At 42.5% G+C, this 18,134-nt stretch overlaps 1 protein-coding gene across 1 annotated transcript; it reads right to left on the reverse strand.

Annotated features, from left to right (window-relative positions):
• Positions 1-224: 224 nt before the first annotated feature.
• On the reverse strand, positions 225-15,609 carry LOC149137854 (uncharacterized). The gene is made up of 2 exons (XM_089362566.1): positions 12,764-15,609; positions 225-1,342 (listed from the first exon to the last, which is right to left on the reverse strand). The coding sequence occupies exons 1-2, from the start codon at positions 14,730-14,732 to the stop codon at positions 1,320-1,322; spliced, it is 1,992 nt and encodes a 663-aa protein (XP_089218692.1). The 5' UTR covers positions 14,733-15,609; the 3' UTR covers positions 225-1,319.
• Between the last annotated feature and the right edge of the window lie 2,525 nt (positions 15,610-18,134).

An 18,134-nucleotide genomic window follows, 5' to 3' on the forward strand; every position in this document is an offset into this window, starting at 1 on the left:
TATATATATATATATATATATATATATATATATATATATATATATATATATATATATATATATATATATATATATAATGTTTGTTTTTATGTTATAATAAAAACAATTTTACATTGGATACAACGATTGCGCAGTACATTTGGTTGAGTACAAATTTATTATTCTTTAGCAAAAATAGCATTAGTAGCGACTTCGAAGTTTCGGCCAGCTAACCCATCAGACTGTGATGCATTTGTGTTCATCTTGATTTCACACAGTCTCTGTTAAATTACAATTTTCTAAGGTAAGTTGAGATCTGTTAAATGATAATTAGGTTGCATGCTAGGTTTAGGTGGCCAGGTGCTATAGAGAATTTTTATTGATTAAATTTAGAGATGCGCTATTGTTTAGAAATTATTCATGCATGTAGAACTTTGTAACTAGATGGATATATTTAGGCGTGTCATCTTCAGTTATTAAAGATTCGCATAAGATTGTAGTTAAGCTGTTGGTCAACAGATTGTTGTTGGTTAGACAACAACTAACAACAGTTAGTTGTTGGTCTTGTCTGGATATTAATGGGATATTCGAACTTTTGTTTTGAGAATATAAAGATTAAATCTCAGAGCTCAGTCTAGTATTTAAACCGTTTAAATTAGATGTATTTACTAGTATGTCAGCTTTTAGGTAATGGGTTTACAAAGGTTCACAGAATAATAAAGAATAAGTTTTAGTTTGTTAGCGGGCTGGAATTATTTAAAGTTTTTCACCTGTTTGTATTTGGAGGCCATTGGTTATTACTTAAGCATGTCATAGTGTTATTAGTATTGGAAATGCGTTGATCTAACGTTTTAATGTTCACAAGAAGATGTAGGTAGGAGTAAATGTTTTCTGTCAGCATATTTGCCTCTGGGAGATCATTGTTCCGAAAATTATTTGGTTACTGTTTAGAAATTTTAACCTTTGTGTTTGGATGAGATTTAGCTTGTAGGCTATTTTTTGATAAATATTTCTTCTACTCGATTTCAAGAGTGGTTATTATTTTATAATTTATTATCGGGTAGTAGTAGTAGTAGTAGTAGTAGTAGTAGTAGTAGTAGTAGTAGTAGTAGTAGTAGTAGTAGTAGTAGTGGGTGGGAGAGGAGGAAGAAGAGAAGGTGATGGTGGTAATGGTCTTTGATGGTGGTGGGGATGGTGATGACGGTGGTGGTGGGGATGGTGATGACGGTGGTGGTAGCGATGGAAGATTAGCTCTCTATTCTCACTGAAGAATTCGACCACCGTAATAGAAGTAGTCGTCGCTGTCGTCGTCGTCGTGGTGGTCGTTGTTGTTGTTGTTGTCATCGTTGTTGTTCAATGCATTCTACAGTGGGCAGAAAAAAAGAAAAAGAAAATACAACTAAACAGTGGACGATACAAGAGAGAGAGAGAGAGTAAAAGGAAAAAGAGAGGTTGGCGAGTTGATGGGACGATTCTTCAAATCTACAAATAAATATTTTAAAAACATGTAAAAGATTAAATAACTAAAAACATGACATTGACACAAATACAAAATTACAAATTCACAACTTGGCCAAGTGTGCAGTATTTGCACCTGAAATTGCAGCGGTGCAGCCGTAATGATAATACTTTAATGAATGCATATAATTCCTTTAAAAGTATGCACATATCTTCTGCTTACGTCTGTTTTTGTTTGTGCTTATGTTTGTATTAGGTAGGTATGTGTGTGTGTGTGTATGTACGTATGTGTGTGTGTGTGTGTGTGTACGAATGTGTGTGCATGTGTGCAAGTGCGTGTTTGTATGCCTGTACGTATGTATATATAACATATATATATACATATATATACATATATATATATGTGTATATATATATATGTATATATATATATATATATATATATATATATATATATATATATATATATATATATATATATATATATATATATATATATATATATATATTATATATATATATATTTACATAACAGATATATATATATATGTAACATGATATACATATATAATACATAGAATATATATATATATATATATATATATATATAACGTGTCTGTGTGTTTGTAATGTGTGTGTAGGATGAGATTCTGTGTATATATACATGTGCAAGTGTATGTTCGAGAGTGCGTGTGTATGTCTATATATAGAGAATGCCAGCGTGTCTCTGGGTGTGCGTGTATATGCATTTATGTACGTATATATAAATATATATATATATGTATGTATCTATATAGATATATGTGTGTATATATACATGTATATATATGCATATAGGTATGCATATGTGCATGTACGTATGTATGTATGTATGTATGTATGTATGTATGTATGTATGCATGTATATTGGTGCATCTGTTTGTGTCATCCTATCAAACATCAAATAGGCTTTAGCTGGCAAAGTTTCAGAATCTTTCATGATTCTTTTTCATTCTTTTCATTCTTTCTTTCTCTCCCCACCATCTCTCTCTCTCTCTCTCTCTCTCTCTCTCTCTCTCTCTCCCCACTTTTCTCTCTATTTCTCTTTCTCTTCCCTTCTTTCCCTCTCTCTCTCTCTCTCTCACTGAATATGTATACACACATTCATAGATAGATAGATAGATCGATAGATAGATAGATAGATAGATAGATAGATAGATAGATAGATAGATCGATAGATAGATAGATAGATAGATAGATAGATAGATAGGCAGACAGATAGATAGACAGACAGACAGACAGACAGACAGACAGACAGACAGACAGACAGACGGATGGATGGACAGACAGATTGACAGATACACAGACAGATATAATATACATATACGGATATATATATATATATATATATATATATATATATAAACAAAAGTAAATGAGTATATGCATATATACGTACAGGTATGTGCATACCGACATCCACCTGTATGTATAGGTGCATATCTGGGTACAGGACATTGCAAACAAACGTAGACGAGAACACACGAGCCACATAGAGAACATTCTATTTCATCAGCTACCCACGTTTTAACACCGGCGTTTCGACGAGCTTCGGGCAGGACGCAACGTTAAAACGGCTCGTCCCATGGATCGCAGATTAAATCTGTATACGCAAATTAAATCTAGCCATGGTGGAATGTAGTGGCGGACAAAAAGCAAGACAGGAAAACAAACAGAAAAGGCTTTACGGCCAGACGAGAAAAATTATGTGTGTATGAACGCGATGAGGCACGGAACCGAGAGAGACAAAGTGGTGGCGTGCGTTACTTGGCGAAAGCCAAGGAAGGAAAGGATTATTGACCGGAAGCATGTGACCATGCCGGTGTAAAGGGAAGAGAGAGAGTGGTAGAGGGAGAAAGAGAGGGAGGAAGTAGAAGAATGGTGAGCAACGAGAGGAAAAAAGAAAGAGAGGAAATACGAGGGGGAAGAAAGAGATACGTAGTAGTAACAGAGGAAGAACAAGAGGGGTAAGGCGAGATACGTAGTAGTACAGAGGAAGAACGAGGGGGGGGGGAGAAAGGAAAGAGAAAGAGAGAGAGAAAGAGATAGAGTAGCGTCGGAGGATAAGTTACGAAAACTACTTACAATTTTTGTGAGACGCTGCGTTCAATCATGTAAAAACAAAAGTAAATGAGTATATGCATATATACGTACAGGTATGTGCATACCGACATCCACCTGTATATATATATATATATATATATATATGTATGTGTGTGTGTGTGTGTGTGTGTGTGTGTGTGTGTGTATGTATATATAATGTATATATGTATGTATAATGTATATATATATATATATATATATATATATATATATATAAAGAAACATTGATCATAGAACAAACATCAAATTCGATTCAACGACTTTATATATAACACCATACCTCTAAATATATATATATAATATATATGTATGTAAGTATGTATGTATATATATACATATATGTGTGTGTGTATATATATATATATATATATATATATATATATTCGTGTGTAAATGTGTATATATATTTTCATAAGAATGTGTATGTAGACACACACACAATATGTACATATACTCAGACACACACTCACACAAACACACACACATATACATACACATACATACACACGCACATACACATACGCAGAGACTAGTGCATTGCATACGGGTAAACTGATAGAGACAGACAGACAGACGAAGACATAGAAATCGCACAAAAATAAACAAAAATAAAATGAAAGAAGAATTCAGTTTACAAGATGTTTGTGCTTGTATTTTCTCGACTGTTCGATAATCTGCAAGTATCTACGTGCTTAAGGTGAACAATGTCAGAACGCCACAATATCAAAAGTTCAAGTGAGAACAACATTCACGCACACATAGATACATACGCACGCATACACACACGCACACACACACACGCACACACACACACACACACACACACACACACACACGTCAATACCTACTGAGAGAGATGTAAAGATAAAACATACACAAATATATACGAAAGCTAAATACGATTTTATATAATCCACAGTTCTCGGAGTAAGAGAGAAAAAAACAACAACACATTATGACATTTTAGTGTTAAGTAGACACGTTATAAACTAGATTTGCCGTCACATGTCTCAGTTGTATCTATTAATCGGCACACGAGCTACATACATTACAGTTGTCAATCAAATCTTTACTGCGATGCCATGAACAGCAATATGATATAAATAGACTCATCAAAACACTTGATAAATTAATTTATTTGCTGCTTTGTTATGTCAGTGTCTAGCGTATTCAGTCAGATGAGATGTATAAATATTTGTTCAATTAAGAACTCGTTAAACTGCGAACAATTTCATTTATTTATGATTTATTTGATTTGTTATCTTTTCCTTACAACTATTGCAACCAATTATTTCTTCCTATTATGAGACAAGATGTCTACCATGATCCCTCTTTTATTTTTATACTTTTTAGTTTCATTTTGTTCGATTTTTTTGTTGCTTTTTTTTTACATTTTATTAACGTCTACAAATGTTCGTGAGACAGTTATCGCTTAACTGATTTTGCAGCACGTTTGATTTTTCTTTTTTCTTTTTTTTTTTCAATAATTCTTTGTAGTAATTTTTTTCTTTCTTCTAGCGTCCGTGTTTGTGTTATAAAAGCCGGTAGCAGAGAACTGGAGTTGATTTGTGTAACAAACATAAAAGGTATATGGTCTTTGGTACACAACAAAATATTTTGTTTTCATATAGCGTATCTAAGAGAGGTAGTTGGTTGTCAGTTTAATGGACCCTATATCTTCCTAAAGTTATATAAATGGAAAGAATTGAACCTTTCGCTAATAATCAAAGTGAAAACATTAGTCAAATTTACAATTCTCTTTTTTTCTTCTCTAATACAGTGCTCTATACTTTAATAGCCGTTTGGTGCTGTACTGCAAAACTGCCTAAGTTTACAGCTCTAATAAGCATATTAAATTTTCCTACGAGTAGAGGTTAATGCCCCGATAGTGTATTTATGATCATCGCAAAAATAAAAGATAATGTTGAACTCAGCAAGATTTGAACTTATAGTTCAGGAATAAATACAGCAAATCTCTAATGACTTCCAATTTGTCGCTTTGGTACAGTCTTTTTTAATTATTTACAGCTGTAAGGTGGCGAGCTGGCAGAATCCTTTGCGTATCGGCCAAAATGCTTAGCGGCATTGCTTCCGGATTTTTACGTTCTGAGTTGAAATACGCAGAGGTCAACTTTACTTTTCATCCTTTCAAGGTCATTGAAATAGATCGCCAGTCAAATATTTGGTTCGATATAGTCGACTAATCCCGACCCTAAAATTGCTGGCCCGGTGCCAAAATTTGAAACCTTTTGTGTACAAATTCCACTGAGGTCGACTTTGCCTTTCATCTTTCTAGGGTCAATAAAGTAAAAATTACTAGCCTCCTTCGAAAATTTTATACAATTTTTACAGCTGTCGATTAGTTTCTCCTATAAATTTCAACTGTCAAGGAACTAAGTCTACCATCTGTTTTCAATTCACAATCATTTCTGTTGTGTAACATAGTGTATTAAGATAACGCATTATACTTTATAATCCTAAAACGTTGGACTTAACACACTGTTTGTGTATCTTATCTTACTGCCGTCATCGGAGATTTAACTGTAAATATAACTTCCTAAAATACCAACAAACTTTGAGCATATCTCAATTAATTAAATCGACTATCAACAATATTCGAATTGACAGAAGCATTAACGGTCGGATAAAATGGCTGGCGATATTTTTTCTGACTTTCCTCCCGGAGTTCAAATCCCGTTGAAGTCAACTATGCTTGTCATCTTTTCAGAGTCGATAGAAAAGTACCCATAGAGGCCAGTGGGTTGATATTTTGATATGTGATGGAAAATACGCCCATTACATCATGCGGACGTTCAGTGCAACTTCCTGTGCTGCGCTGTCCACCTGATAGGTTGTGGTCTATGGCTTTCTTGTTAACACTTAATCAGTTTTCCACAACCATTCTGTCCTATATAGTTTAAGCAACAAGAAACTATATAGTTATGCTCTAGTTAATAGTTATCCTCAACAAGTTTGCTCAACTGGCAATTAATAGCTCCAAATTTTTATCACACAACAGCCTACTGTCTAAAGAAGGAAAACAACGTTGAGTAATGAAGTTCCACATACCATTAAAAAGACAGGATGGTCAGGTTTGGCATGCCTTTCAATATACGTCAGCTCAGTCGGGAATAAACTGGGGCTAAAACAACAACCATATCGTTGAGGAACTAATGAGTAGACCTGTACGGTTTCGCTGGATATGCAAGAAAAAGCAGCCGAATTTCCTTCAAATTACACTCTATTGTATTAAAAAAATGAAGGACACATTTGATGATATAGTCCTAGATACACACTGTCTAGAAATAAGAAGAGAAAGTTACTATTGGAGCTCTTTGGTTATAAGTCTGCTTACACAGAGCTGACTTGACGTTTATAAAAAGCAACAACAAAGAAATTCTCATCCAATAGGGATGCAGTCTGAAAACGAAAGGATTAACTTTGATCGTAAGTTTGCACAATGTCTGAAAGAAATGAAACGTCACGAGCGGATCGCTTTTGATGATACGTCTACTCTACGAGAGCTGACCAGGGGCTTAAAAAATACTGTAACAAGAAAAAAGGAAAGGCTAATTCTGTAATGTCCTAAATGCTCTATGCCTAAAAAAAAAAAACGGAAGTCATTACTGAAACCCTCCTTGATCAGCATACTGCGAAACTTGAGACATTCAATTTTAGAGCAAGCTCAATTCTAGTATACTTTGTATGCATTTTAATTTAACTCCAGCACTGTTAAATCGAGAAAACTCCTTCGTATTATACAATTCTGAGAATGATGACACCTTATCCTACTCGTTCACATCGATTTGAAGAAATCTTTTCTAGTTTAATTCACAAATCGGGAGTTAGAAACTGAGACAATAACATTGTAGTAAAGGCACAATCGCTATTTAAAATATATAAATGAAACCATTATTATTATGACGATTTCTGTGGCAAAGTTTTTTCGTTGCACACCTATTACGTTATCACTGATAAACTATTGCAGTGTAATACCGAAATATGATGACATGTTGTTGATGAAAGATTCGAGTAGATACTGTTAGAATATAAAACAAAAGCCAATGTAACACCAACAGCAACAATATGAGTGAATGGAAAATATCTCAAAGAGGCGTTGAACATTCTAGATGGCACTCCGTCGTTTACGACGAGGATTCCAGTTGATCCGATCAACGAAACAGCCTGATCGGGAAATCAACATGCAAGTGGCTGAGTACTCCACAGACACCCGTACCCATAACGTAGCTTTCAGTGAAGTTCAGCGTAACGCTGAGTGTGACAAGGCTGGCCCTTTAAAATACAGGTACTACTCATCTTTGCCAGCTGAGTGGACTGCAACAACGTGAAGTAAAGTGTCTTGCTCAAGGGCACAATGCGTCGTCGGGAAATGAACTCACGACCTTACGATCGTAAGCCGAACTCCCTAACCACAAAGCCACGCGCCTTCACACATTCTATGTGAAAGTACCACATATGTGGTACGATGAGTTGAAAACCTCAATTGACTGAGATTATGCATGAAAGTAGTGAGAAAATAATCTCCCACTTCGGTTATATGACATCCAAAAACAACAGGTGTAGCTGTGCGGTTAAGAAGCTTGCTTCTTGCTTCCCAAACATGTGATCCTGGGTTCAGTCCCACTGCGCAACTCTATGAACTGATCAAAGCCTTGTGAGTGGATTCGGTAAGCGGAAACTAAAAGAAGTCCTTCGTGTGTGTGTGTGTGTGTGTGTGTGTTCCTTTGTTCGTGCTGTGTTTGTCCCCTACCTCTGCTTGACAACTGGTGTTGGTTCGTGTACATTTTGTGCACGTCTCAGTAACTTAGCGGTTCGGCAAAAGACACCGGTAGAATAAGAACCAGGCGTAAATATTAAGTACTGGAGATCATTTGTTCGACTAAACCACGACCGCAGTCTGAAGTAACCGAAGCAAACGATAAAATATGAAAGACATACATCACGAAAAATTTATCCAGGAGTAAAACTCTCCTATGTGAATAAATCTTTCCATAGAAGTATGCAAATGATTGTACACATGCATGAGTATACAGAGAGAGAAAAATACGTGGACAGATTGGCATGCACATAAGCAATCAAGCACACAAAATCTCAAGCATTTAACATTGATAAAACGTATACACACAATAACAAGAACGACATTAATACTATGACTTTGCAAATATATATGTATGTGTATGTGTATGTATGTGTGTGTATATATATATATATATATATATATATATATATATATATATATATATATATATATATATATATATATATATATATATATATATACATACATACACATATATATACATATACGTATAGATAGATAGATAGATAGATAGATAGGTTTCTTTATTGGCCACACAGGGCTCAACACAGAGGGGACAAAATACAAATGTAGAGTTTTTCTTTTCGAGGGGGTCGAAAACAAAGCAGAAAAAAAACAAAAGTGGGGACAACGATGAAAAAAAAACATCGCAAAACGTTTGGGGTATTTACAAAAAATACGAAATAATACAAAAAATTCCCAATAAATGGGGAGGTTATCCGTGGAAAGAAAAACCTACGAAAAGACCACGGTAACCTCGGTCTTTAGCGTCACAGTTTGTTAAATAAAATTTCTTTTATTTAAGCAAGAAACGTAAGTAACTCTCTGTTTACAAAATTTTAAAACGTTTTATAGAATCATGGTCAAGGTGGCATCGTCATTTATACGTGCCATTCTTGCTACATGTATCCATCTTTTTTCGAAACATTTGCTAGACAACACTTGCCTCTCTACTCTCACCTTCCTTTTCAAGTGATACTTGAAAAAGTTGATGAGAGATTGACCAGAGAGGAAAGTATTTGTCTCTAATCCTTTCAGACGCGTCCACCAGATGCATTCTTTGGCCATAGCCACAAGTACGATAAATACAGCTCTTCCTTCCCGTTTAAAGGAAGGAGGCGTGACGATATTGACGATAGACTCGGTTGATAAACCGACTCGTCCCACACGCGACAGCAGTCGTTCGACATAAGCCCACAGCTCCGAAATGGTTGGACACTGCACGAGTGCGTGCAGAACGGTTTCATCGCTCTGACCGCATCTCGGGCAGGTCGGCCCCACATTTCGCGAGCCGTGTCTATAGAGCTTATCCCGAACGGGTAGCGCCTCTCGGTAACACTGCCAGGCCAGGGATCTCTGGAAGTTGTCCATAGGTCCCGGCCCGAAAGTCGTCCTGAACAGGCGGGTCAGGTATTCCTCGTCGACGCCCAGGTTCGCCCCGAGATCGTCGTCGTACCTGCCCTCCACTAATCCCCTATAGAATGACTTCGTTGTGATGCAGCCGCTCAAGGTCGACCCGGGACGGCAAAGTTGTTGCAGAGCAACGCGACACTCACGGTGCCATTCGCCATTCCTCGGCCTCTTTTTGATCCACGACTGCAGCTCGGTCATGGAGACGAGCTGCGGGAAAGCGCGTCGCACAAACGGCGACCACACCTGCTCACCGTCGTCTACGTAGAGCCGGAGATGTCGCAGTCTCAGCGCATGTCTGCGCATCATCAACCACGGCATGCCCAGCCCTCCTTTCAGCGGGTGTTGGCAACAAACGGATCGCCTCACCATCGGAACGCTTCCTTTCCACAAAAAGCGGAAGAGGATGCGCTCCATTTCGGTGATGGCGCGATCGGGACAAGGCACGACGGTCAGGCGGTATTCGATGACGGACGCGATGTACGCGTTCGCCACCTCCGCCCGACCTTTTAGGGACAGCTTCCTCTCGGACCATTGCCGGCAGAGAGTGGCCACCCTACTCGTTATCTCGTCCCAGTTCTTCTCCGTGTGCAGGTCCGGACCGAACCAGACTCCGAGCAACTTGACCGGACCGTCCGTCCAGCGTCCCACTACTGAGGCGCTGCCGGACGGTATGGGCTTGCTTCTCCAGGTGCCGAGGAGCAAACCCACCGACTTATCCCGGTTGATTTTCGCTCCCGTCACCGCTTCGTAGTCTTTCAGCGTCTCGCCGACAAGCTCGATGTGCTCGTGGCTAGACGCTATGACGGTGACGTCGTCCGCGTATGCCGACACGCTCGTCCCGCACCCCAGTTCTCGCGGGATGCCCCTCAGCGTCGCCAGCTTCCGCAGTAGTGGCTCGAGAGTCAATACGTACAGGAGCGGCGACAGGGGGCATCCCTGACGAACCGAACGTGCAATGTCGAAGGGTCCCGATAGACGTCCATTGACGCGAACAACCGAACGGATGCCTGTGTACAAGGCAGCCATCCAGCCGCGGAAAACGGGACCGAAGCCGGCCGCTTCGAGGACGGCCTCCAAGTATCGATGGTCTACCCTATCGAAAGCTTTGGATTGATCCAAATTGATCAGGGCCCCACCCATGCCAGGTTCCTTAACTACCCTCTCTATGATGTAGCGCATCAGATGGAGGTTGTCATGGATGCTCCGGCCCGGCACGGCGCACGTCTGCTCCGTGCCGACCAGTTTCTCGATGACAAGCGCCAACCGCTTGGCTAACACCTTGGCCAAAATTTTCATGTCTGCATTGAGCAGAGTGATGGGCCTAAAGTTATCTATGGCGTCCCCCTTGTTTGGATCTTTCTTCAGCAGCGTTACCGCTCCTCGGCTCACAAAACCGGGAATGCTCCCGTTCTGCTGCCAGTTGCAGTACACGGCCGCCAAGACTTCTCCAAACAAGTCTGGCATACAGTTGTAAAGCTCGTAGGGCAGACCATCCAAACCCGGAGATTTGTCCGTCGAGCAACCCGCCATCGCGTCCCTCACCTCCTCCGCCGTGATGACCCCTTCGCAGCACTCCGCCTCTCTTGCCGAGAGTCGTGGCAAGCTGTGCAGGTAGGCACTAAAGTCCACCCTGCCTTCTCGCTCGCCACTCCTCCCGAACAGTCGGGCAAAATGCCGCTGAAACGCCTCGCACATCTTGCTCGGCTCGAGCAATTCGCGCCCCTGTTCGTCTACCAGAGACCGGATGGTGGCTCTGTTACCCCGCTGCGCCTCCGCCACCCGGGCCTCTCGTGCGGCTCCAACACCTTCATTCCTCAGAGCACGCATCCTTGCCCTGACAGCACACCCTTCGTGTTTAGCATTGAAGTGTTGGTCGAGGGCCAACCTCGCCGCTAAAACGTCGGATGCGATGCCACTTCGCAATGCCTCTTCTAACTTTATCACTAGCTCCCCCTCTACTCTGTTCCTCTCTACAGCTAGTGCCCTGCTATACCTTATTGCTTCCGCCCTTACTGCTCTCTTGAGGGCAAACCACCATTTGTTGTTGACGATGGCTCCCGTCAAAGCCCTCTTTACTAACGTGCTAATCCGGTCTCTGAAAACCTGTCTCGACGGGAAAGACGCGTTTAGTTTTCAGTAACCGGGACCCTGCCTATGTGCCTTATCTAAGTCTAGCGTACACGTCACAAGTTTGTGATCCGTGTAGCTGACTATGTGGAACTGTGGACATCCTAAGCTATCTCTATCTCTTGTCCTACACACTATCCTATCTAGATACGATCTCGACGACCCAATGCGGTTGCTCCAAGTCCACGTTGGCACATTTGGGTGGTCGAGTCGGTACCTGTCAGACAACTGGAAGCGTCTGAGCAGGTCTATGAGGCCTTTGCATCCCCTTCTAGTTTTGTCACTCCCCACGTAGTCTAGATGCGTGTCCAAGGTAGCATTCCAATCCCCCACTAAAAGTAAGGGACGAGACGTTCCCAGGAATACTTCTAGACGTCGAAAGAAGTCTGACCGACCTGTTAAAGGAGGCACATAAACTGCCAGCAACCGAAAAGCGCCTCCATCGCTGCCGTCCACATCTAGGACAACCAGTCTACCCTCCGGGTCCGTAAATATCGTCTTTACTTGGAGATCCAGACTCTTGCGAAAAAGAACCGCCGTGCCACTACCGCCCATCCTCGGCAGACAGGGAGAAAAATAAATGTTAAACTGTCCGCCAAACATGGACTTTAGGGCCCGCGGTTCATGGAGTCTGGTCTCACTAATGGCTATGATATCCAAATTGTGTGACTTGATGTCATTTAAGAGGTACCCTTGTTTCCAAGGGGACCCTAAGCCACGCACATTCACACAACCAATCTTCACCATGATTCTATTTATACGTGTGCTTTAAAGCACAAAACAAAAGAACAAAAAGTTACTTACCGTTAGAAAGTTTTGTTTCCTCCTTGGATTTTTCACCAAGGAGGCTATTATACAATTTCTTGCACAAATATTTCTGGAATCCCCCTACCGAGTTGGGGTAGAGGGATTTTATTGTGTTGTGTAATGCTGGTGTTACATGAATAATTTTAATGTGTTTTGGCGGTGTTGTACGTGGGTGGTTGTTGGTTTTGATATCGTTATTTGTGATGTTTGTTTTAGAGTTGATGTAATTCATCAACTCTGTGTTTGTACTGTCTATTGCTGTTAGCATTGTTTTTTTTATATTACTATTGGTGTTAGTAGTATTTTCGGGAGATGTGAATCTCCTTGCTTTGTTTGTGTTTGCATTTTGTTTTGTTTTCTTCTTACTGCGCTTCCTCTTTCCTTTCGTAGCTATTTTCCACTCCTCCCCACTCTCTTCATCGGATGTTGGGAGATCTGAGGAGTCAGAAAGAGGTAACGGCAAATTTTGTGCGTCTGTGTGTGTTTCTGTGAATGTTTGTGTTGCTGTTTTTATTGATGTTGGCTGCTTGTTATTTATGTGTGGTGTATGTGATATGGGGGAGGGAGAGGCAGTCTTGGAATTTTCTTTTTTTTCTTCTGTTTTTGCAGTTTCTGTTGTCTTTTCTGTTGTGGTTATTGCTGATATTTCTGTTGCTGTTTTTTGTGTTGCTGGTGGTGTTGGTAGTAAGGTTTTTCTGTTGGGGGTATTTGGTAGTTGCTTCTGTTGTTGTTGTTGTTGTTGTTGTTTTTGTTTAGCGGCCAGAGGGCAGTCCTTTTTCAGATGTGCTTCGCTGTTGCATAGGTAACAGCGAGGTCGCCTGCCCTCTACCACCACATACAGCTTGTGGTCCTCTGCCAATCTAATGTTTGGAGGAATTTTCTGTGAAGCCTCCTCCGTGATGTGGAGAAGGATTTCCAGATTTTTCCCTCCCCAGTTCTTTTCCTCTCCGACCGTAATCTCCAAAATATTTGCCTCCTCCATTTCCAGGCACACGGCCGATATCAGCCATTGGGTGTCCACCTCCGATGGCACATTTCTTATCATAACTTTGGTCACTCTCTGTCCTAGATAACTCGGTATCATTACCAAGTCATCTGTGCGGAGAGAGAGTGTCGAAAATTGTTTAGCTAAATTTTCATCCAGAAATCTCACTTGCACCGTTCCAAATTTCCTTCCCCAGGTGACATGATTCTGATAAGGCCAAATTTTTCTAAGACAAACTTCAATTTTATCTGTGCTAACATTTTCTACACATCTGGTTTTTGTGTTTACCAGTTTATAAATGATGCACTTTTTGTTTTTCATTTCTATAATATCTTTTGGTATGTTTATTCTGACATCATCTCCTTCTTTCGTAAGAAGGGATTTTGTGTCTTTTATTTGTTTTTGTGTGAATGTCACTATTGTTCTTTTTTCCTTTAGAGCATTTGCGAAATTTGTTTTTGTTGTGCTGGCGGACATGTTCTTCTGGATATTTTTGTTTATGTTGGTGTATGTACTGCCTGGTTCAAAGGTGGTGGTAGTGGCAGCAGAGTTTGTTGAACAGGTGATGGTGTCATTGCTGACGGCCGATAACTTTACTTCCTTGTTGTTGCTGTTGTTGTTGTTGTTGTCGTTGTTGTTGTTGTTGTTGTTGTTGTCGTTGTTGTTGGTGGTGGTGATGATGGCGTCAGCAGCAATGGTGCTTACGTCAGAGACATTTGTGACGGTTTTTACGCATGGTTTTGTAACCTTGGTTACAGTTTTGTTTTTGTTGTTGGTGTTGGTGGTGGTGGTGGTGGTGGTGGTGGTGAGAGGGCTGTTAGTAGCTGTAATTACCGTCTTTGTGACGTTTACAGCAACTGCGTTCCTGTCACTGTGTGAGAACGCGCTATTCTGTTCTTTTTTCTCTTCTGGCATCTGAAGCCTCGGGAAATGCTTGTCAAAAGAACAAGACAAGCGTTCCAAAATTATGTTTCTCGACATTTTTCAAATGTCAAGAAGGAAATTTTTGTATTTTGCTAGGGCCGAAACTGCCCCTGGGGGCCAATTCCTGCCCTTGAAAATACACACAAATGAAGCCTAGGTGCTTCGCAACAAAATTATTTAAAAATTCCAACAAAATGTGGACAGTAAATGGTCAAATAAACGTTTACCTTCGCAGCCGATGTGACAGCACGTCCGTGAGAAGAGATAGATAGATAGATAGATAGATAGGTTTCTTTATTAGCCACACAGGGCTCAACACAGAGGGGACAAAATACAAATGTAGAGTTTTTCTTTTCGAGGGGGTCGAAAACAAAGCAGAAAAAAAACAAAAGTGGGGACAACGATGAAAAAAAAAAAAAAAAAAAAACATCGCAAAACGTTTGGGGTATTTACAAAAAATACGAAAAATACAAAAAATTCCCAATAAATGGGGAGGTTATCCGTGGAAAGAAAAACCTACGAAAAGACCACGGTAACCTCGGTCTTTAGCGTCACAGTTTGTTAAATAAAATTTCTCTGTTTACAAAATTTTAAAACGTTTTATAGAATCATGGTCAAGGTGGCTTCGTCATTTATACGTGCCATTCTTGCTACATGTATCCATCTTTTTTCGAAACATTTGCTAGACAACACTTGCCTCTCTACTCTCACCTTCCTTTTCAAGTGATACTTGAAAAAGTTGATGAGAGATTGACCAGAGAGGAAAGTATTTGTCTCTAATCCTTTCAGACGCGTCCACCAGATGCATTCTTTGGCCATAGCCACAAGTACGATAAATACAGCTCTTCCTTCCCGTTTAAAGGAAGGAGGCGTGACGATATTGACGATAGACTCGGTTGATAAACCGACTCGTCCCACACGCGACAGCAGTCGTTCGACATAAGCCCACAGCCCCGAAATGGTTGGACACCGCACGAGTGCGTGCAGAACGGTTTCATCGCTCTGACCGCATCTCGGGCAGGTCGGCCCCACATTTCGCGAGCCGTGTCTATAGAGCTTATCCCGAACGGGTAGCGCCTCTCGGTAACACTGCCAGGCCAGGGATCTCTGGAAGTTGTCCATAGGTCCCGGCCCGAAAGTCGTCCTGAACAGGCGGGTCAGGTATTCCTCGTCGACGCCCAGGTTCGCCCCGAGATCGTCGTCGTACCTGCCCTCCACTAATCCCCTATAGAATGACTTCGTTGTGATGCAGCCGCTCAAGGTCGACCCGGGACGGCAAAGTTGTTGCAGAGCAACGCGACACTCACGGTGCCATTCGCCATTCCTCGGCCTCTTTTTGATCCACGACTGCAGCTCGGTCATGGAGACGAGCTGCGGGAAAGCGTGTCGCACAAACGGCGACCACACCTGCTCACCGTCGTCTACGTAGAGCCGGAGATGTCGCAGTCTCAGCGCATGTCTGCGCATCATCAACCACGGCATGCCCAGCCCTCCTTTCAGCGGGTGTTGGCAACAAACGGATCGCCTCACCATCGGAACGCTTCCTTTCCACAAAAAGCGGAAGAGGATGCGCTCCATTTCGGTGATGGCGCGATCGGGACAAGGCACGACGGTCAGGCGGTATTCGATGACGGACGCGATGTACGCGTTCGCCACCTCCGCCCGACCTTTTAGGGACAGCTTCCTCTCGGACCATTGCCGGCAGAGAGTGGCCACCCTACTCGTTATCTCGTCCCAGTTCTTCTCCGTTTGCAGGTCCGGACCGAACCAGACTCCGAGCAACTTGACCGGACCGTCCGTCCAGCGTCCCACTACTGAGGCGCTGCCGGACGGTATGGGCTTGCTTCTCCAGGTGCCGAGCAGCAAACCCACCGACTTATCCCGGTTGATTTTCGCTCCCGTCACCGCTTCGTAGTCTTTCAGCGTCTCGCCGACAAGCTCGATGTGCTCGTGGCTAGACGCTATGACGGTGACGTCGTCCGCGTATGCCGACACGCTCGTCCCGCACCCCAGTTCTCGCGGGATGCCCCTCAGCGTCGCCAGCTTCCGCAGTAGTGGCTCGAGAGTCAATACGTACAGGAGCGGCGACAGGGGGCATCCCTGACGAACCGAACGTGCAATGTCGAAGGGTCCCGATAGACGTCCATTGACGCGAACAACCGAACGGATGCCTGTGTACAAGGCAGCCATCCAGCCGCGGAAAACGGGACCGAAGCCGGCCGCTTCGAGAACGGCCTCCAAGTATCGATGGTCTACCCTATCGAAAGCTTTCGATTGATCCAAATTGATCAGGGCCCCACCCATGCCAGGTTCCTTAACTACCCTCTCTATGATGTAGCGCATCAGATGGAGGTTGTCATGGATGCTCCGGCCCGGCACGGCGCACGTCTGCTCCGTGCCGACCAGTTTCTCGATGACAAACGCCAACCGCTTGGCTAACACCTTGGCCAAAATTTTCATGTCTGCATTGAGCAGAGTGATGGGCCTAAAGTTATCTATGGCGTCCCCCTTGTTTGGATCTTTCTTCAGCAGCGTTACCGCTCCTCGGCTCACAAAACCGGGAATGCTCCCGTTCTGCTGCCAGTTGCAGTACACGACCGCCAAGACTTCTCCAAACAAGTCTGGCATACAGTTGTAAAGCTCGTAGGGCAGACCATCCAAACCCGGAGATTTGTCCGTCGAGCAACCCGCCATCGCGTCCCTCACCTCCTCCGCCGTGATGACCCCTTCGCAGCACTCCGCCTCTCTTGCCGAGAGTCGTGGCAAGCTGTGCAGGTAGGCACTAAAGTCCACCCTGCCTTCTCGCTCGCCACTCCTCCCGAACAGTCGGGCAAAATGCCGCTGAAACGCCTCGCACATCTTGCTCGGCTCGAGCAATTCGCGCCCCTGTTCGTCTACCAGAGACCGGATGGTGGCTCTGTTACCCCGCTGCGCCTCCGCCACCCGGGCCTCTCGTGCGGCTCCAACACCTTCATTCCTCAGAGCACGCATCCTTGCCCTGACAGCACACCCTTCGTGTTTAGCATTGAAGTGTTGGTCGAGGGCCAACCTCGCCGCTAAAACGTCGGATGCGATGCCACTTCGCAATGCCTCTTCTAACTTTATCACTAGCTCCCCCTCTTCTCTGTTCCTCTCTACAGCTAGTGCCCTGCTATACCTTATTGCTTCCGCCCTCACTGCTCTCTTGAGGGCAAACCACCATTTGTTGTTGACGATGGCTCCCGTCAAAGCCCTCTTTACTAACGTGCTAATCCGGTCTCTGAAAACCTGTCTCGACGGGAAAGACGCGTTTAGTTTCCAGTAACCGGGACCCTGCCTATGTGCCTTATCTAAGTCTAGCGTACACGTCACAAGTTTGTGATCCGTGTAGCTGACTATGTGGAACTGTGGACATCCTAAACTATCTCTATCTCTTGTCCTACACACTATCCTATCTAGATACGATCTCGACGACCCAAT

This window comes from Octopus bimaculoides, chromosome 1 (genome assembly GCF_046866305.1).
Source record: "Octopus bimaculoides isolate indiv1 chromosome 1, ASM4686630v1, whole genome shotgun sequence".
In the NCBI taxonomy this organism is placed as follows: domain Eukaryota; kingdom Metazoa; phylum Mollusca; class Cephalopoda; order Octopoda; family Octopodidae; genus Octopus; species Octopus bimaculoides.

Bases quoted from the DNA above. Each gene is read 5' to 3' on its own strand.
- LOC149137854 (XM_089362566.1), bottom strand. From the start codon at position 14,732: ATGTCGAGAAACATAATTTTGGAACGCTTGTCTTGTTCTTTTGACAAG. The intron at 1,343-12,763 runs GTAAGTAACTTT...TGCCCACTGTAG, and splicing joins GGAAACAAAACTTTCTAACG to AATGCATTGAACAACAACGA.